Source organism: Glycine max, chromosome 14, assembly GCF_000004515.6.
Source record: "Glycine max cultivar Williams 82 chromosome 14, Glycine_max_v4.0, whole genome shotgun sequence".
Taxonomy (NCBI): domain Eukaryota; kingdom Viridiplantae; phylum Streptophyta; class Magnoliopsida; order Fabales; family Fabaceae; genus Glycine; species Glycine max.
In genome coordinates this window covers 20,044,830-20,066,387 of record NC_038250.2, presented here as the reverse complement: position 1 = coordinate 20,066,387, position 21,558 = coordinate 20,044,830, and the positions used below count along the sequence as shown (strand labels likewise).

Below are 21,558 nucleotides of genomic sequence, written 5' to 3'. Positions count from 1 at the left end.
GGAGGAAGAGGAGGAGGAGGAGGCGATGCAGGTGGAGTAGCCATGGTCCTTTAAAGAGAAAAAGTTGAGTTAGTTAATATTATAAAAAAAACACTATATGAGTTATGTAAATGAATGTACCAAAATGAAATACTATATTAGAAAATTACGTTAGACGATGTTAATTAATTCTCCTTCATCATGATCATTACGATTAGCATGAATGTCATCAGCTTCTTCTTCTCTGACGATGTTAGAAGTCATTTGTGTGGACAAAGGACTAACATAAGTGTCCATGTATGAATCATCATCTACATTAACACCAATTGTTTTCCTGTGTAGAACCACATACCACCTTTCATCACAAGGGTCTTGCACATAAAATACTTGCTTAGCTTGTTCTGCCATGATGAAAGGGTCATTTTGGTAAGCTAGTTTCTTTAGGTCTACCAACGTAAATCCTACATCATCAGTCCGCACACCGGTGTTGCTGTCAACCCACTTACATTTGAAAACACAAATAGTAAATTTGACATAGTTAAACTCCCATATTTCATTAATGAAGCCAAAGTAAGGGATGGAAGCTACACAAGGATTGTCATCATGTACACTTGCAAAGTGTTGAGATTCAGCCCTTAGGGTGACCCCGCTGTTTTGCATTGTACTTTTGTCGTCTTGTGCTTTTGTGTAAAAGGAATACTTGTTTATGTCGTATCCTTGCCAAGTTATAACATTTCTTTTAGGCCCATGAGCTAGCTTTCTTAATGTTTCAGAAGCATTTTCGTCAGCAAAGATTGTATCTTTAAACCAATCAGAGAAAGTCTTGTTATGCTTTTTCAAGACCTAGTTCTTTGACATTTTTGGATTACTTTGTTTGACTAAACCTTCATGCTGAACTATGTATGGCAAAACTTCATTACTGTTGTTCAACACAAACAAGTGAGCTTGTAACAAATCTTCTACACTTGGAGTGATAACATGCAGTCCTCTTGAACCCTTACCGCCTACTCTGTCGTCATAGTGAGACTCGGGAAGGCCAACAAGTTTAGCCTTTTCAATGTACTCTGAACAAAATTCAACGACTTCTTCTGCGATGTACCTTTCAACAGTAGATGCTTCTGGACGATGTAGATTCTTGGTATACCCTTTTAAGATCTTCATGTAGCGCTCAACTGGGTACATCCAGTGCAGATAAACAGGACCACAACATTTGATTTCTCTGACCAGGTGAACAATTAAGCGAACCATGATGTCTAAAAAAGCAGGAGGAAAATACATCTCCAACTGGCACAGTATAATTGCAGCCTCGTTTTCCAGGTCATCAAACTTGACAGGATCAAGGACTTTGCTACATATGGCATTGAAGAAAAAGCACAGGCGAGTTATGGCTAACTTGACTTTGTTAGGCAAAATGTCTCGTGTGGCCACGACTAACAATTGTTGCATCAACACGTGACAATCATGAGACTTTAACCCCACTAGCTTAAGCTCCTTAAACTACACAAGGCTCTTAATATTTGAAGAGTATCCTTGTGGGACTTTAACCCAGCGCAGACACTGGCAAAAATTGATCTTCTCCTTTCTGGATAAAGTATGACAAGCTGGAGGCAAATATATTTTTTTATCATCAGACCTTGGATGCAACTGCAATCGTATGCCCATGTCAGCTAGATCTTGACGAGTATTTAGACCATCTTTCGTCTTGCCCTGAATGTTAAGGAGTGTCCCAATGACACTTTCACATACATTTTTCTCTACATGCATAACATCAATACAATGTCTAACATCTAGATCAGACCAGTACGGAAGATCAAAGAAAATAGGCCTCTTCTTCCATATGCAACTCTTACTTTTATCCTTCTTTTGGGTCTTTCCAAATACAGTATTAAGGTGTTCAACCCGCTGGAACACCTATTCATCAGTTAACGGTATCCGTGCAGTTTCGTGCTCTTGACTTCCATTAAAAGCTTTTTTCAATTGTCTGTAAGGGTGATGAGCTTTTAGAAAACAACGATGTATAGTGTACATTATTTTTCTACCATGTTTCAGTTGTATGTAGCTTGTGTCTTCTTCACAGATGGGGCATGCATGATGACCCTTAACACTGTAATTGTTGAGATTCCCATATGCAGGAAAGTCATTAATGGTACAAAAAAGCATTGCACGCATTTGAAAAGTCTCCTTGCGAAACCCATCAAACACTAAAACCCCCTCGTCCCACAACTTTCTCAGGTCTTCAATCAACAGACTTAGATAAACATCAATGTCATTTCCTGGTTGTCTTGGGCCCGATATCATCATATACAACATCATGTATTTTCGCTTCATGCACAACCTAAGGAGGAAAATTGTAAATTACTAGTAGAACTGGCCATGAATTGTGTTGAGTGCCATATGGATTCATTCCATCACTGGCTAGTCCAAGCCTAAGATTTCTTGCCTCTTTGATGAAATCCGGATACAAACTATCAATCTTCTTCTACTGGGAGCAATCAGTCGGATGACGGACCATTCCATCAGATTTTTCCCATTTGCATGCCAGGTAAGATCTTTTGCGTTGTCGTCATTAGCAAATAGACGCTTAAACCAAGGAATGATGGGAAGATACCACAACACCTTCGCTGGAGGGCCCTTCTTTGAGTTTTCATCAAAACTGCAGTCCTCATCATCCTTCTCCTTGTACCATGACACCCCACACCTAGGGCATTTCGACATTTCTTCAAATTCATGTTTATACAGTATGCAATCATTAGGGCAAGCATGAATCTTTTGATACTCCATACCCATCGGACACAGTATCTTCTTGGCCTGATAGTAGCTTTTAGGCAATGTGTTATCCTCTGGAAGTAGATCGTGCACTACTTGAAGCAATGAAGTAAAGCTTTTGTCACTCTATCCATATCTAGCCTTGACATTAACCAGACTTAACACCGTCGACAATAGCGTCAAGGAATTGTTGCACCCCAGATACAAAGGCTTCTTTGAGTCACTCTGCAATCCTTCATACACAAGGGCATGCGCTTGCTGGAAAGACTCTTGTTCAAGGTCACGAATCATATCCTCCAAGCGATCTCCTATTTCTACATCAAACGGTTCGGATTGCTGCCCACTCTACATGTCTGTCATTTCACCATGCCATATCCACGTCGTATAATTTCTCTTAATTCCATCACACAACAAATACTCTCGTATGTCATCAAGTATTTGTCGTCTTCCGTTCAAACAATTGATGCGAGGACAATAATATTTTCCATCTTCATCCGGTTGACCTCTTTCTGAAGAAAATTGTAAGAACTGTTCGACGCCTTCCTCATATTCTGGGCTGATGCGCCTTTCATTCATCCAACTTCGATCCATCTAAGTAATAACTCGGTCATACTCTCAAAGTTATTCGATGCATGAAAATCTCACTTTTTTATTATAGGTGTGGCCCTATCCCATTCGGGAAGACCGTCTTTTATGGTAGCTTCATACATCAGGGTTAATTCTATTTTGTTAAATTTGACAAAATTTTGGCAGCATTTCGCATTGGTCTCCAAGTACACGACATGAAATCGGTGAAATTAATTTCCCGATAATCAAGTATGCACTCAGAGAACAACTAGAAATGCATTACCGAAATTTCATCAAATTAAACAAAAGAATTTTAACCTTAACACATGAATCTACCATAAAAGTATTAGTCTCCCCAAACTGTCCAAACAGACAATTCAAGATTGAATACAATGATTAATGCAAACTGTCCGCAAGAATCATTGCATCCAATCTCAAATGGGAATCTAAGGTTCACTCATCATGAACACAATTTGTATAGCATATATCAATTGTCATTAATGGCAGTGAACATGTAATAAAAATATTAATTGGTAACAAACATTTGTACATGTGATGATGAGCAGCACGGTCCAAAATGAAAGCAAGAATCAAAGAAATAACTGAATGAACACCTACATCAATCATCATTCCGAAAAACAGATATCAATATGAATGCTACACTCAGAAGCAAAACTAATAAATAGGTGCTAATCAAAATAAATTTTATTTATTTTTTACTTATATCTAAGTCTAAAGGAAATACACTCATTTGTTACTTATATATAAAGGACTAAAGGAAGTATTACATTAGTTAAAATAAACCTCTAAAATATTGGTAGCTCTTTTTGTACTACTATACCATTATATTATAATAAAGGGTTAAAATTTGTGCACTATATCCTCTAAACTTTAGAGAAATTCAACATATTGTTTGGCTAAACATAAATAGTACAGCTCTTTGGTTGAAATATGACATTCGAATTCAGTGTCACATAATTTAAAAAATATTTATAAAATAGGATGGCATAAGCAAACAACATACCGGAAACATCTTGCATTAATTCAACTCTTGCATGCATCTTTTAGTCGAAAGGAATAACCTTCAACTCTAAATCATATCCACCGAAATCCAGATAGTGACACGAGAAATCAAATGTTACTCCCCTAAGGAATCAGAAGTCGTACTAAAAATACTTGATAGACCATTTTCTATATAAAAAAGAAACCTTTTAATTTTTTTTGACAGAAATGGAATTACCTCATTTCATTCATAATAGTAACTGAAATACAGCGAAGAATAGTATGAAGTATGTATGGACTAACAAAATTAGTAGCGGAGAAACCTTTTAATTAGAGTTTAGAGTTTACACGGTATCAACAAAAATAAGTAGGAACATCAAATTCCTACATGTTCATAAAACTCATGTAACATACATATGTGACAAGTTACCAGGCAAAAATCTGAAACTTGTATAAAACTACATGCCCACTGCTCTTGTATATTTTATTTGACTGATTCTTTACGAAGAAACGAAGAAGAATTCCTATTTTTTATTTAAGTTAAAATATACAAGAGCAGTCGACATGTAGTTAAAATCTAACTCTGTTCATTAAATTATATGAACTTTTCCAATATCTGAGTTTGATTTTGACTAATAAAAAAATAAATAGTTACCAAAATTGTCAGGGAGAGGTGATTCAATTCAAGATTGAATCGACAATCGGCAAGAGTGATGAATGTAACATCCCAATTTTCGTAAACTAGATTAAAAAGGATTGTTATTTATAAATAAATAGAGTTTTAAAAAAATGATGTGATTTTGTAAATAAATAAATAAGGAGATATAATTGTTAATTAAAATAATGATTTGAGAGAAAATAAAAAGGGTATTTTATTTATTTGTTTGATAGAGAATAAAATAAAGTTTGCTTTTATAAAATAATAAATAAATAAATAGAGTAAACCTAGCTATAAATAGCGTTAGGTCAGTTTTCACACTGACGGTGCCTCTTCTTTCCCTCATTTTTGTTTTTCTCCTTCTCCTCTCAAAACCCTTTCTTTTTTCTCGCAGCCCACCAAACCTGTCTCAGAAAAACGACGATCTCAGACTCGTTCACCGTTGGATCGTCGCGAAATTTTAGTACCATGTTTGCAACCCGATTCCGAGCATTCTCACCGTTGGGAATTTTGATATCATGCCTGAGCTAAGAGAAATATCCCTTGCATTGTAGTCTTTCCTTTCCCATAGAAACCCAGAGCTGTCTTAGTAAAACTACGATCCCGGTTTCCTTAACCGTTGGATTGTTGTGAATTTTGGATATGTTGTTCGAAATTTAATTTCGCATGCTTTGACCATTGGGATTTGCGATATAATGTTCGTGGAGGGAGAAAAAGGAATCGCATGAAGATAGTCCAAATGGAGGCTTTAATCCCTTCTCCGTTTCTCTGACGTTTGGTACTCTACCGAAGCAGTCGGAGGAAAAACTGGAGAAATTTTAGGGAACCGCTAGAGATGACGCTATCGCTATGGGAAGACACGTGAATCCGCTTAGAGGTAAGGGATGTTGGGGTTAGAATGAACATGTGTAGGGATCCTTAGAGAACTAAATTTGGGTTTATTTTGGGATGTTTATTGAATTATAATTTTTCTTTATGATTATGAATACAATATTATTGTGTTCTATGTACCAATTGAAGTCCTGATGAGAATTGATTGATAAACTTGAGTGCTCTTGATGTCTTTGTGTTAACCCATGATTTTGATTAATTGATTTTGATACAATTGTGAGAAACTATTTCAGAGGTTTTACATCCCATGTTGTGATAAAATCTTTTGTATAAATTGTTATGTTGAGGTTATGAAATGATGATTCAAACTGTGAGTATGTGATAAATTGAACATGTGACGGATGATGAAATACATGTGTATTGAGATGAGATGTGTGTATTGAGTTGTGAACTATGAACTGTGCAATCACACAATTGTAAGACCCTTTAAGGGCGACGAGTATTGTGATGGGATCCACTGTGGGAACCCGACGAGTTAAAATGATTTTGAAAACAATTGAGTAGATGTGTGTATTGCATAGTTCATAGGTAAAGTGTATATGATTCATGAGGTGTGATAACATGTTAAATTGAGATTATACCATTGTGATTGGGATTAAGTGTATGTGATAAATTGAGTATATATATGATTGAGATATATATGTGCATTGAGTTGTGAACTATGAATTGTACAATCACACGATCATAAGTCCCTTCAAGGGCGACGAGTTGATGTTAAGTCCCTTTTAGGGCGACGAGTTGATGCTAAGTCCCTTTTTGGGCAACGAGTTAATGATAAGACCCTTAAAGGGCGACGAGTTAAAATTATTTTGAGAACAATTGAGGAGTCGTGTGTTTTGTACAGTTCATAGATAGAGTCTGTGTGCTAAAATGTTTTCTGGGTTGGACCTGAATCAGGAGGGAGAGGCCCTGACGGACTCTTCAGAGTGTAGGCCTTGGGGGTCACACGGTTTGAGTGTTCCTTTAAGCCTATGTTGATCCCATATGGTTGGAGCATTCTCGCAAAACACTGTGACCCTGACTGGTCTCCCTATGATATTACCTAGTGAGAGTGACTTGACTTGCTAGTGTGTGGTTTGTCTTGTCATGTACTCCTAGGCGCCCGACGAGGTTTTTCACTGACATGGTACCACATTGCATATAGGCTTGAGTCTTAGCATAACTGTTGCATACGCTTGCTAATTGTTTATTATGAAATTGATGTGTTATTATGTCTTAATCGGAGTGTGTGGTTCCTGTGTATTGTGATTGATGATTGAAAAGTGTGATTGATGAATGACAAGGTGATGAAATAGTGTGAGATATGCTAAGTAAATTGTATTTGGCTACTATATGTTGTGTTGTTTCTCTCTAGTAGTTAGAAATGTGATAACTCACTCTCGGTTTGCTGTTTGTGTTTGGATCCTGTGATGATCTTGAACTTTGTGTTCGGGGGAGCAGATGAATAGGTGGATGACTATGAAGAACCTCATGCTAGAGGACACGGGAACACCACGCTCTAATAGGATGTGACATTAGGATATAGGTTCTATATTAATTGTATGAAACTTAGATGGCCTTCTTTGAGCCGAGATGACTTTATTATTTATTTGGACAAGTTTGAATATGATGTAGAAGAAAGTGAATGTGAGCCTTTTACCCATTTGAAAGGCTTGTATTTTAAAATGTTTTAAAAATACTTTTAATTAATATTTGAATTTTTACTCCTTTATTAATATATATGTGAGGGGTAGAAGGTGTCACAATGAACCCATACTTCTGGAGCTTCGTTTGGAGCAATTGGAAACCATCATCAATAAATATAGCAGCAATCGGTGCCCCAGATTGTTGAAAATCACTCCACTTGTTGCAACCCTGAAAAAAGTTCACATGATGGGTTATTGGAATTTCAAGCTCTGTTGCATTCACAACTCACAAAAGTAGTAATGTATGATAGGTTTTATTCATCTTTTCCAATCAAAAAATTTAAACAAATACTTTTATGACTGGACTAGTATTGTTGTTTTGATTGAATTAATTGTGATATGATATGGGTACCTTGTTACATTGGATACACATATCTTGACTTAAGATAGGCAAATCTAGTACGTTGAAATCCTTGGAAAACTGTCACTCATTGCAAAGATCTTTTTTTTCCCCCTACATTCTCATTTTCGTTATTCATGGAGGAATTTTATGTTTTCTATTTCATTATGACATTACATTATATATACTAAAATCCATTAAGTTCAGGGCCTAGTAACAAGAGTTTGAATAATTTGAACGATCATTTACTAATCTTACATTAATATGAACCAATTTTTGGTTGATTAAACATAAAGACAATTGATAATGTTGATATGGATCTATTATACAGTTTGTATTTAGTATTGGATTGACTCCATATAATAATTCTCATAGCTCACCTTTATCTTATCTTTTATTTCACTTCTTAGGCAATAATTACAAAAATATATTGAACTAAGGATATCAAGAATTCAAACTCAACAAATTTTCAGAAATTTTTTTAGAATCTTATTTTGTAGTTATTACCATTAGCAAACAGAGGCCAAAGGAATAAATAAACTCTGAAAGCATAAAATTTTGGTTGTGGTACCAAAGTTTTAAACAATCTCTTTAACATGATCAGCTAACAGACAAAATGATCAGCTAACAGACAAGATGCAATCCACTAATAGATCTCATTTAGCTAAATAAAAGATCACAAAATCATTAACTGGGGCTCAAAATTTTAAACAAAAGATTTTCACTAGCTTAGGTACTAATGACACCTATAATGGGAGGCTCCAAATTCTATTTCCACTTAAGAGAGATTTGTGGGCCAAAATTTAACTCTAGTTGTCTTTTACTTGTTTCAGAACTAGCCATCGTTTCTGGCTTCTCTCTCTGAGGTTTTATCATTTACTGACATGCAATATTAATTCTTGAGAACTGCATCAAGAGATATTAACTCAATAACTCAGACCTGAAATAACGAGTGATGTGAGGTTATACATATACCATTACTAGTACTAGAGAGTATCTGACATGGAATTAATGTGTAACATGTGCAGGCCAGGCCACTATTTTGATTTTTTATTAAGATTCTCATAACATCTTAAAAATCATCTATGTATATATTACGTACTATACATCTGTTTTCTTGCTTCTAAGTAGATCATCATCAATGGATCCCATATGCAATTTTATATAGTATTAAAACTACATGCCCACTGCTCTTGTATATTTTATCATAATTTTAATCATTAATATATTTTTTTATAGCTGTTGACACTTATTGTTGTACCTAAATTATTAATTAGGTTACATTGATAGCAACGACAAATCAGAGAAGCAGGACAACACCACAGGCCCTATAAAAGAAGCTAACAATAACTATAATAGGCCAACAAGAAATACAACGAAGGCCAATTACCTTTGAGAGGATATCTGAAATGCCAAAGCCGGGATAATGTATCAGCAGCCGGGAGCCATTAGCAACGCACAATTACAACCAATTCCACAAACTTGTTAATTCCACTATGCAGCAAACAAATTCTATCATAACAGAATTGCATCCAGTTACAATAAAAAATTAATATCAATATATAAATAACAAATTAAATATGCATGAATGAAGCTGAAAGTTAGATCTATTAGCTTTGTTTTCCCCTTTAATCCTTTACCGCAGTCCTCTATGATGCATACATCAACACATATTAAACTTTTTTAATTTAGTTGAGACTATCATCATTGTATATTATATAGATAATTTGACTGTGCTCAGAGTTACTACGTACGCCTAACATGTTTAATTTCAGATATCTCCACTAAAGTATGCTAATAAGTGATGAATGTACAGCTTGCCATTATCGCACAGGAGGGCAGTGTCAACTTGACAGCAGAGACAAATTTAGTTGTACCAACATTGGTGTTGGCTTAAGGAAGTTTCCAACAATGAAGTGAGAATTTTGTCATCAGGGAATTGATGGGAAAATTGGGAAACATTGGTGTTGGCTCTGATGAGATTGAGATCTGACCTCATTCTCAGTCTTTGGTTAGTGCATCTTCCTACATCAACCTTTTTTCTGAACCGGTGGGTTTTCTCGCCTTTCTCTAATTTTATGAACTAAACCAATCAAATACAAGATTGGTTCTACAGCTTTTAGGTAATGAATAGTTAAACCAATCAAAATTTTTAATCCATATATATGCTTTTTCTACTTTGCAATTAATTGAATCCTTTGACAACTATCATAGGAAAAAAAAGAAAAAGAGAATGCAGGGACAACTTGCTTGAGTAAAGGTATGTTATTAACTAGTAGTACTTGTTTCACTGTATATATAGATTTATAAAACAGTAAAACACCCATTCAATGAACAACTACTCTTGTTTTCTCTGCCAGAAATTTAAGAACGATCCACAGAGTGTAGTGGTCCCCCCTGCACGAGGAAAGCCTTTTCATCCAAATTGTTATATCAAAATAAAAAGTACCACAAATTAAACCCAATTAATTTCATTTAAACAGTTTTAATAGCGTTTTAGAGGAGAGGCTATCCTAATAAAGTTTGTTTGCATTACACTTAAACCTCAAATTGGACCACTTGGCAGAATATAATTATTGAAGTTAATAGGTTTAACTGGAAAGGAATACATGCATGCACCTATCAATCATATTGATGATACTTATGCCACTTGGCACTTACACTTACACACAGAGTAGAAAATCAGCAGTAGAGATTGTAAATTTGTAACAACTTTACTACAGAGTTGCTATGCATGTACTTGATTTTTATTTGGGACCTAACTTAGATGTAGTTCTTTAGGTGCTTTTGGTATAGTCCTCTAATTAGAATTGGAGTTTAACCCACACAATAAAGGTTCACATTAAAGGTCAACATATACAAGAACACCAAAAGTATCTATAGAACAATATCTAAGTTTGGTCCTTTTTATTAAAATCTCATTTGTTGTGTTTTTAAAGCAATAGTTGTATCCATACTTATTCCTCTAAAGTGCACTAATTCACTTGAGAGGAGCCAAATCCTAGCGTTTAAAGTTTAAACCACTATAGGTTCCATTTCTCTGTCTTAGACTATAGGTTCTAATGAATACATCATCATCATACTTCATTGCATATAATAATCCATACGCCACAAGCCTTACTGTATCCCCTTATTTAAATACTTCTTCATCCTTATATAGTACCCTACGTATTCTCAAAACTCAAAAGGTGTGTTTCTTAAAGAATTAGCATATTCACAGCATACACATACAAACATTTAGAGAAAGAAAGAGAGAGATATGGAGTTTTAAGACTAGGATTTCTTGGAGGAATTAATGTCTCTAAGAAGAGAAACATGGGACACCAATCCAAGAACAGAAGAAAACCACTTCTTTAATGGTTGGAGTTTTGACTGTTTTGATCAAAACTCTCTACCTTACCTTCCAAACTCTTCTTGTGGTCAAGAAGTTCCTCAAACTTACAATAACGACTACCCCTTTAGTGAAATCTATGGTTCCTTACTTGATGAATCATCACCACAGATTATGGATTCATTCTATAGCACCCTTGATACTCCACTCAATACCGCTCCATTTCTTGGTCAAGAGGATTATCCAATATTGTCTATGATGGAAGAAGAGGAGCAGGGTTTGCTTGGGGAAGAGCTTAAGAATTTGGAGCTGTAAACCACATGTAAAATGGAGCCAACCCAATCCTCTGAAATGCTGGTTTTCAACATGGGAACGGGTCTGGAAAGAAAGAACCGATCAAATAAGCTTCAGGGGCAACCCTCCAAGAATCTAATGGCGGAGAGGAGAAGAAGAAAGAGGTTAAACGACCAGCTCTCGATGCTAAGAGCAATTGTCCCCAAAATTAGTAAGGTATGCACTATGCAGTGAGTGAGAGTCATTCATTCAATCAGAGTTGTACTTACATAATGTGTAGATCTAATTTGTTGTGTTGAATGCATATCACAAATGGATAGAACATCTATACTTGGAGACAGTACTATTGATTACATGAAAGAACTTCTGGAGAAGATCAACAATCTGCAGCAAGAAGTAGAAGTAGATTCAAACATGGCAAGCATTTTCAAAGATGTAAAACCAAATGAAATCCTAGTGAGAAATTCACCCAAGGTATGGATTTTCCCTATCACCTCCAAGAAGAAATTACTACGTAGTCCTTCGACTCCGACCTATCTTCATGTGATATAAAACTGAAATTTTCAATTTACCAAAAAGAGTTAATAAGACTCAGCTATGTGTCACATGGAGATTGATTAAAATATAATGGTCCTCAAACATATAATAATTTCTCTGATTGATCTTTTTGAAATAATGGTGCAGTCCTGCATTGATTTTTATATTTTCCTATATTGGTCTTTGCAGTTTGAGGTGGAGAGGAGTGTGGACACCCGGGTGGAAATTTGTTGTGCAGGGAGTAAACACTCGGGAAGCATTAGGCCTAGAGATTCAACAATGTGTTATTAGTTGTTTCAATGATTTCACAATGCAGTCTTCATGCTCAGAGGTACATCACTACCATGGTTTTTGGGCACTGCCTAATATATCTTATTTAGTTGCATATTTTCTATTCATCCTATATGGCGTTTTTTGATTGAAGCGCGGTTTAATCAATGCTATTATCTTGTTTGTTATGTAATAGGAATCGGAGCAAAGGACGATGCTGAGTTCTAAAGACATAAAGCAAGCGTTGTTTAGAAGTGCAGGATATGGAGGAAGATGTTTATGAGAATTGAACAGAGGAAGAAGAGCTGCAAGTGCACTTAGGATAGTTTTTTATTCCTCATAAGGAGTATAATTAACGTTCATTGGTTTTGTTCTCTCACATATGCCTATGACAAAGGATAATTTTTTTAATATCAAATTGCCAGAGTATGCTGGACTCGTCCGTGTGATTCTCAGGCAAAATTTCCAATCATAAATGTTCATGTGGATAGTGGATGTAATAATTCAATTTATGGACGAAAGCCTAGTTATTAATTGTCCCTGAATCAATGCATGTGAAGAGCTCAAGCAAAAATGTTAAGACAAAAATAATAAGAGAGTAAAGTTCGGGTTTTGTTTCTATTCTTTTGGGACATGGCTTTTCAATCTCTCTTTTTGTGTAACTTCTATGTATAAAGACATTTTTCCTTAGAATGATGTGACATTGATAATTAAGTACTTTCGTTTAATCTTGTGCTAGTTTTGTAAACGTAAGAATGTGATCTTTACTAATTTACTAATTTGTTCACAAGCAGCATAAAGCATCGTGTCTCACTCAAATCATAGGAAATAATACCCTAATTTTCTTGATGATCTATATTTCTCCCCTGCCATGCCAGCTACTTTTTAATCAGTTCCAATTCAAACAAAACCTCAAGTAACAGTAATAGAAAAGTTCATGGTACAAGATGAAAGGAATAAAAGAAAATCTAGGAGAAGAGAAGGAAGAGGACCTCGACAATTAGGGAAGAGCTTGATGAACCAAGCGTGAAGCCGAACACCATCATCGGATTGGAGCCACACGTCCTCGTAGGTGAGTCTGAGGCGGGAGGGGTTGATGGCGTAGGACAAATGAATCCATTAAGCTGTAAAACAAAAAATTACAGTTTAGACAAAGATCCAGTGTCCACTTCGTCATTCAAAAGCAATAAAATCACCATAACATAACACTAACACCCTTTACTTTTAGTACACAAAACCCAAACCAAACTATGTGCTTTAAAATGTCAGCAATGTTAAAAACACTTTTTTTTTGTTACACATAACAGAAGGAATATCTTGTTTGTCAGACTAATCTCTTTCAAGGAATCTGAAGACACTCAAACGCGAGTTACCTGCTCTCAACCAGATTTTTTTCCATACACAAGTTAGGATTCAAACCCTTTTTACCACCTACTTGAGATTTGAATCCATCATTACTCAAATGAACCACTTGTTAGTGCATGTTAAAAAAACTTTATTCAAATTAACAAGGCTTATCCTACGAAAAATAATAAATTAATAAATAAAAAAGTTAACACACTTAAACTCGAAGGAGATATAAGATACATCCAGTTGTTGGGAAAAGGGTGGAAGGAAGAAAGAAAGTTTCCGGATTGAAATCCTCCAACTAACATTTCTAACAACCTAAAAAAAACACTCAAACTCGAGCTTCAAACTTTGGTATATATTAAAAATTTTAAAAGTAATAAACATAAGCACATAAACGACACCAAAGTTCACGAAATGGAATTATTATAATATTTAAAAAGCGAGTTTTAACTGGACCTGGGACGATGATAGGATTCGGAAAGAGGCTTAACAGATCAAGGTAATAGGCAGAAGCTGCAAATCCCAATCTTTCTCTATAGAAGGAAACTTCCCCACCAAATTCAAGTAATTATCGTAACTAGCAGCAGCACCCATCAACCAAAACTTGTCATAATGAACCTGCAACAACTTCGCTAATTCTCCAACCACACCCCTCAAACTTTGTCCCTCACCACCTGCAACAACTTGTCAAGAACCTGCAACAACTTGTCATAATGTTAGGGTTTGTTTGAAAATCAAGAAGGGTTTGTTTGAAAATCAAGAGCTACAAGACAGGAACGTAGACCAACTTCTTGATTTGGCCTTTGTGATTGTAAATCAAGAAGGGTTTTTGGCTAGCTGTACCTTGGGTTGATGCTCACAGTCGCGGTAGAGAAAAACTTTTGTTTGTCCGTCAACAGAGCACGCGGGGGAAAGAGGGTTTTTGGCGTTTGGGTTTTATAAAGAAAGCGAAGTTAACATCGGTATTTTTTAAAAACCGCTGTTAGTTACCCAAACTTATTTACAGAAATGCCACCTTGTGTTTGTTAACATCGGTTATTCCAATAACCGATGTTAATTGTACGATGTTAAATCTATTAATTCTAGTAATGTTCCCATCAACAACAAGGAGATGTCAACATTGCCGATGATCAACAAGAAGAGGAAGGGAAACAACTACTTGCAGGCCTAATGACCAAGTCATTTATGCCATAGAGGAGAATTATCTACAACACTTGGAAAAACATGCAAGTATTTTTTCTTCCACTCTAATGGAAAGCTTTTATCTCTCATTTTTATAGACATTATTTCACTTCTAGAAGGATCAAATATAGTGCACTTCATATCTTCAAAACACAGGGAATAATTCCTTTCTAGCATTTGATCCATGCTCAAAAGGCTTTGGCTTAACTCAGGCACAAATAAAACATTAGTGATATATTTGATACCTGAAGGAGTTTCAACAACAACTCCTTTTCCTTTGACATCAACATGCCCTCCATTGCCTATGGTGACTTTGGAGAAGTAAGTTTGATCTAGCTACTTAAAGATGCATTGTGGGTCATATAATTTGTGCAACCACTAACAACTGCTCCTCAATATGTTGGTGATTCTCAACAGCTTGAGTTGACTACGCTTTCTGGTTTGCCTTATTTTTGCATGCCTTCTCCACATGGCCAAGCTGATTACAGGCCTTACGTTTAACTCTAGGCCTGAACCAACAAAAGTTTTCATTATGATTGTTCTTCTTGTAATAAGAACAAGGTGGAGACTTTTACCAACCTCCTCCTTTCTTGTTGCTTCTTCTTCCTTTTCTTTTCCACCATATGACTTTTTACTAGGACTGCTCCGGCCTTGGGCTTTGCCTTTGGTGTATGCCACAAGAGCACTTTCCATGCTTTCTTCCATTCTCAAAGATCTCCTATGTTCAGTGGCTTGTAGAACATTCACAAGCTTTGGAATAGATATTTGAGAGAAATCCTTATTTTCTTCTAGAGAGGAGATTTTTGACTTAAACCTCTCTAGAAGACACACTAGGATTTTCTCCACTACATGTTGATCACTTAGCTCCTCTCCAACTAATCTGATTTGTGTAACCACCTTCAAAAGTCTATCAGTGATCTCTTTGACAGATTCACTTTCTTTCATCTTGGCTGCTTCAAACTTCCTTCTCAACTTCAGCCCCTACATTTTTTTGCTCTTTCACTCCCTTGGAACTCCTCCTTCAACTGATCCCTTGCCTTTTTTGCAGTCTCAAGAGTTAGGATCTTCATAAAAATGTCATCATGTGCTTTGCCTTCCTTTGCCATTTTGTCATTGTGACTCCTTATTTGAGCTTTTGTTGGGTTTTCAGGTAATGTAGTTAGGTTACTTTCACTTTTCACTATATCCCAAAAACTTTGAGCTCTAAGGCAAGTCCTTATTTTTGTAGCTCACAAATGAAAGGTTTCACCTGTAAATATAGGAGGTGGAGGTAAAGAACTACAACTAATGGAAGCCATATTTGTGTTTGGAGGTTTTTTATGTGGGTTATCTCAATGATTTTTTTTCTAGTTTTTTGCTCCTTCACAATCCCTTAAAGATCATTTAAGTTCTAGATACCATGTTAGAATATGGCATATGAGAAAAAGGATGTAAGTCTGAACCAAAATGTTTTGAGATTGAAGCAAAACAACTTCTCAAAACAACTTTCAGACTTAGCGAAAATAACTATTAGACTGTGCAACGGTCTGAGCAGACTATGCTATCAGAAGAAAGCTAACAGCTATCAGACTAAATAGAAACATAAAAGTACCGAATTATAAACTAGAAACCTCACATGAAAGAGAGCAAAATTGACTTGATATATTTTAGTAATGCAACATATTTAGAGTGGTACAATGAGAGCTTATATGGACAAACTAAGAAGCTCCTCATTGGGCAAAACAAAAAGCACTCATTACAAAGCTAGGAAGTAAGCAATATGAATTGCAGTTTCAGTTTGCTCGAGTACAAACAACTATTAAACTAACTTTACAAGCAACCCAAAATGAGCAAATATATTAATATTAATGATAAAAGAAAATTCTCAAATTTTAACATAAACAATATTGATGCAGATGTATAACAAGATAAAGGATTGTGGGGAAAGAGAGCAGCCAAAGATGCAATGATCAGTAGTGATAATGCTGACAAGTGAATCTACCATTTATTGGTTCTCAGCCTCTATTTATTGAAATTGAAGTATTCCATTACACTACAGTTCAAAATGCTAAAAAAGAAAACCTTGACCTTAATTGTTCCTACAAGACTACCATAAATTTATGGATTATCTTTGTTGCTATCCAATTTCCCCACATGGTTTTCTTGAGATTCTTTCTTTGATCCCAAAATATACTCTCACAGTGCTCTGTGCAAAAAATATTTGCTACAAGGTGCATGTAACAGCAAGAACGTGCAACAATATTGGATTGTCTTCTTTTTTGAATTATTTTTTTACTTGATTTAATTGGATTGTTTCCTTCTTTAAAATTATTTTTTATTTGATTTAATTAAAGTAATTAAGTGACATGATAAAATACTAGTGATTGCTTGTGTAAATATGTTTTACACCAATGATGCACAAGCAATTTTTCTGTATAATTATTGATGCACTTAATAGTGTTATGATATTATTGAAATGTCTATTAGCAGTTAATCTTAGGTCACAAATAATTAATAGTGTCATGATATTAATAAAATATTTCATAATGATTAACTTTATCTCACGAGTAGTTAATTTAACTACATTGATAATTATATGTACAATTATTTACTCTTAACCAGTTTGAAGTAAATTAAGGCTCAATTATCAATTTCTTCTGCAAATTATTTAAAATGATTTAATTTAGTTTGTAGATTGTTAAAATGTTTAATTTGATCCTCAAATTTTAAAAAATAATAATTTGCCTTCAAATTATTTAAATGGTTCAATTTGATTTTCAAGTTCTTAAAAATTTGAGAACCAAATTGATTCATTTTTAAGAATTTGAGAATTAAATTGATTTATTTTTAAGAATTTGAGGATCAAATTAAATCTTTTAAAAGTATGGTTACCAAATTAATATATTTTTAAGAATTTAAAGATCAAATTAAACTTTTTTAACATTTAAGAATCAAATTGAATCATTTAAAATAATTTGAAGACCAAGTTAATAATTAAGCATAAAATTAATTATACACATAATTAATCATAAGGCTGAAATCTGAATGAATGCTGAGTGAACAAATCCCAATGGGACGTTAATCATTATTCAATACTCATCCAAAATGGGTAAAATGCCAATAATTTTTTAAGATAACTTGTACGCTACAAAAGGTATGATATAAGAGAATATGGTAACTGTATAAATTACAAAAAGAACAATGCACACATAAACCTATGTTTGAATTCTTACAATCAGCCTTCCACATAAAAATTTAGATACAAAGGTATATGAAAATTGAAAAAACTGTAACACCTTCAAGTTTTCTTGTTAGGCTCAAAGACAAACTTGATAATGGAATCTCTGATGGACAACAAATCTGGGAACTCATTTTTGAGCTTGGAAGCATCCATTTCATTGTTACTCCTAGGAGCAACTATTACCTTTGCTTGTTCTCCCAAATCAAAATTCTCCCATTTAAATTTTGGGTCTATGTAATCCCTAAACAATTCTAATATCTGATTGTGGCTAATGACTCCTGGGTTTGTGAAGTTCCATATCCCTTTCAAGTTCCTCTTAGCCATTTCAATGGATATGGGTAAGAGCTCATCTAGCACTGTCATGCTATTAGGTATGTTTACCACTTTGTTGTAACGAGAAATCTTTGTGATGAAGTTTCTTGGATTGCTAAGATCTGATGATATTGGCATTCTAACTCTCAATGTGCAGACATTGTCATAGTTTTTTAGAAGGTCCTCCACCTGCATGTATTTTGCCATATCCTTAAATGTGATTAACTTTGCAAGAAAATATAAATATGCATGATGTGTCATAGTTAAACTTTTCCCTTTTCTCAATATATAATTACTGGTCATGTTCTTGTTTAATAGTAGGAAGAATAGTAGCAACATACTGTCTAATGGACTTTCTATAATTGGTTAAAATTCATTGAAAACTACAATATTATGAGAGGTTTATTAAACAAGATGAGACCACAAAATTTTGTTATATGAGAGGTTCATTAAATACAAAATTTTGTGATTTTTGATAAATTCCAACCAATAAGAGAGAAAGTGTGTTCAAAATAAAGTGTTGCTAATATTTCTTTTGTTGGTAGAATCTACCATGTCACTCTAGTAAGATCACCTCTAGTGAAGGATACCTTTGATTGTTACCGAAAAGAAAAATATTACAATGGCACTACTATAAATAAGATGAAATGGAAAATTTCAGAGATATTACCATGGCCTTGGTCTTTGAATAGAAGGAACCAATGAAATTTGGTTTGTCCTCCTCCTTGAACCCAATGCCTGATCCTAGAGGATGCTCTTTATCATACTCAAATATGCAACCAGTTGCAAAATTCATCATATATAAGCCATGTTCCTTGCAAACATCAGCCAGAGTTAAAGTTCCCACTACATTAGTCCTTATAGTTTCAACCTTGTGTGATTCACACCAATCAACATTAGGCCTTCCAGTAACACCAGCTGCACTCAACACATGGGTTGGCATTACCCTTCTCATATCCTCCATAAGTGATTTCCTATCTTCCAATCTTCCTCTCCCATATTCCCAATCAATTCTCTCTTCTTCACAAAGCTTTCCCAACAACCCCCCTATCCAACCTGTCCTCCCATATATCAAAAACTTCAATCCTGAATTTTTTCTACCAACTTCAGTATATGACCTTGCAAGCCTCGAGTATCCATATTGAAAGGACCATTGAGCTTCATCAGAGAGATTGATAGCCGAAAAACGCGGATGCGGATTTAAAGCAGTGGATACATCACCCCACCAATCAGGATTCTTTATGTACCAATCAATTGTCATCTTAAGTCCTTCCTCCCAAGGAGTTCTCTCCTCCCAGCCAAGTTGTTTGAGCTTTTGATCATCTAGGAAATATCGCTTATCATTAAAAGGCCTGTCTTGAACAAACTCAATGACATCTTTAGGATTCAATTTAAAGAGCTTGCAAATATCCTCTGCCACATCTAACACACTCCTTTCTTTCTTAGTGCCAATGTTGTAAACTTGGCCAATCTCTCCTTTGTGAAGTATGACATCAAAGGCTTCTGCCACATCCTCACAGTGGAGGTAGCTCCTCACATTGGATCCATCTCCATGGATTGGCAATTTCTCACCCTTCATGGCAAGAAGAATGAATTTAGGAACAAGCTTTTCTGGGTATTGGTTGGGACCATAAACATTATTGCCTCTAGAAGTTATAATTGGAAGACCATAAGACCTGTGATAAGCCATGACCAACATTTCTGCACCTGCTTTTGTTGCAGAATAAGGATTGGTTGGTAGAAGCTGAGATGCCTCATGGTTTCCAATATCAGCCTCTAAGTCTGTTTCACCATAGACTTCATCTGTGCTAACATGAATGAACCTTTTGACACAATTGGTAACCCTGCACGCTTCAAGAAGCACATGAGTGCCATAGATATTGTTGTAGGTAAATTCCATGGAGTTCCCAAATGAATTATCCACATGTGTTTGAGCAGCAAAATGCATAATGGTGTCTATCTCCTCTTCTATCAAAATGTGATTCACAATATCAGCAGTGGCTATATCACCTTTGATGAATTTGAAGTTTGGTGATGAAGCACATGACTGCAAATTCTTGAAAGTGGAGCAATAGTCTACTTTATCAAGAGCTACAATCTTGTAGCTAGGGTAACTATCAATTAGCCTGGTAGTGACATGGGAGGCTATGAATCCAGCTGCTCCAGTAATGAGAATATTTTTTGGTTCATACATGGTTGGCTTTGGTGACTTTTTTCTTCTTTATGTCAATGATTTGCTATATCTACAATGTTCTGTTACTGAACAAAAGAATCAAGGATTAATCTCAAGAATGAAAAGGGAAAAGAAGCATAACATGTACTACAAATGAATATTAAAGTAAACATATTAAGTAAATGAAATTTGTAATAGTAGCCTTTGAACAAATAAAGGGCAATAAGGGGCTACAACTTGTAGACATGAACATGGTATTGGTAATGCAAATTCACAATGAACAAAATCACTTTTCCATTACTTACATAAAAAACAATACATATCATACTTTGACAATTATCCTAGAGACACAATTCTGGCACATAAATTAAGATTGAGACAAAAGGAAAATTTGGCTGTTAATGATTGTAATGTAATAGTCTTGAGGAAGAACAAGAGCACATAGACTTTTTACTTACATTAAGTTTTGTGGTTTGGTCATGGGATGGTTGAGAGAAATGGAAGCAATTGGTGTGCAATGATCAGAAAAGAGGAGAGAGAAAGTAGTAATGTTTGTTTGAGATTAATTGGCTCTCATGATGTTCCACTTGGGGCTATAACTTAAAAACGTGGACTAAGATCCGAAAATTGTTTGAAGCTTAATTTGGTTTTCAATAGGTTACCTCTCACTTGTTGATCTCCAAGACAATGACCTTAATTTTAGGATTTAAGAGTGTAATTAAAAAATGATTGAGTGTTGAAAAGAAACGTGTCTCTCTGTTCTAGTTGCAAAAAATAGAAAACTAACAAATGATTTAGGACCCAAAAATGAATGGTAAGGATTTCAATTGAAGTTTAACCATTTTATTAAATAATTGGTTGCATTAGAGGATACGTCGTGAAAATGGTTTACATTCACTCATTCAGTAATATAAGATGTATAAAAAAGTATTCATAAAATATGAAGAAATGGATTTTTTTAGAGAAAATAAATTAATGACTTATTAATTTGATTGGATGAA

The 21,558-nt window shown here is 34.9% G+C and overlaps 1 protein-coding gene and 2 pseudogenes across 1 annotated transcript; 1 reads left to right on the top strand and 2 right to left on the bottom strand.

The window, feature by feature from the left end:
• Window positions 1-11,147: 11,147 nt before the first annotated feature.
• On the top strand, window positions 11,148-12,708 carry LOC100795911 (transcription factor bHLH93-like; annotated as a pseudogene).
• A 2,141-nt stretch (window positions 12,709-14,849) lies between these two features.
• On the bottom strand, window positions 14,850-16,565 carry LOC106795837 (uncharacterized; annotated as a pseudogene).
• Window positions 16,566-18,028: 1,463 nt separating this feature from the next.
• LOC100776241 (trifunctional UDP-glucose 4,6-dehydratase/UDP-4-keto-6-deoxy-D-glucose 3,5-epimerase/UDP-4-keto-L-rhamnose-reductase RHM1) lies at window positions 18,029-20,578 on the bottom strand. The gene is made up of 2 exons (XM_003545506.4): window positions 19,055-20,578; window positions 18,029-18,573 (listed from the first exon to the last, which is right to left on the bottom strand). The coding sequence occupies exons 1-2, from the start codon at window positions 20,576-20,578 to the stop codon at window positions 18,130-18,132; spliced, it is 1,968 nt and encodes a 655-aa protein (XP_003545554.1). The 3' UTR covers window positions 18,029-18,129.
• Between the last annotated feature and the right edge of the window lie 980 nt (window positions 20,579-21,558).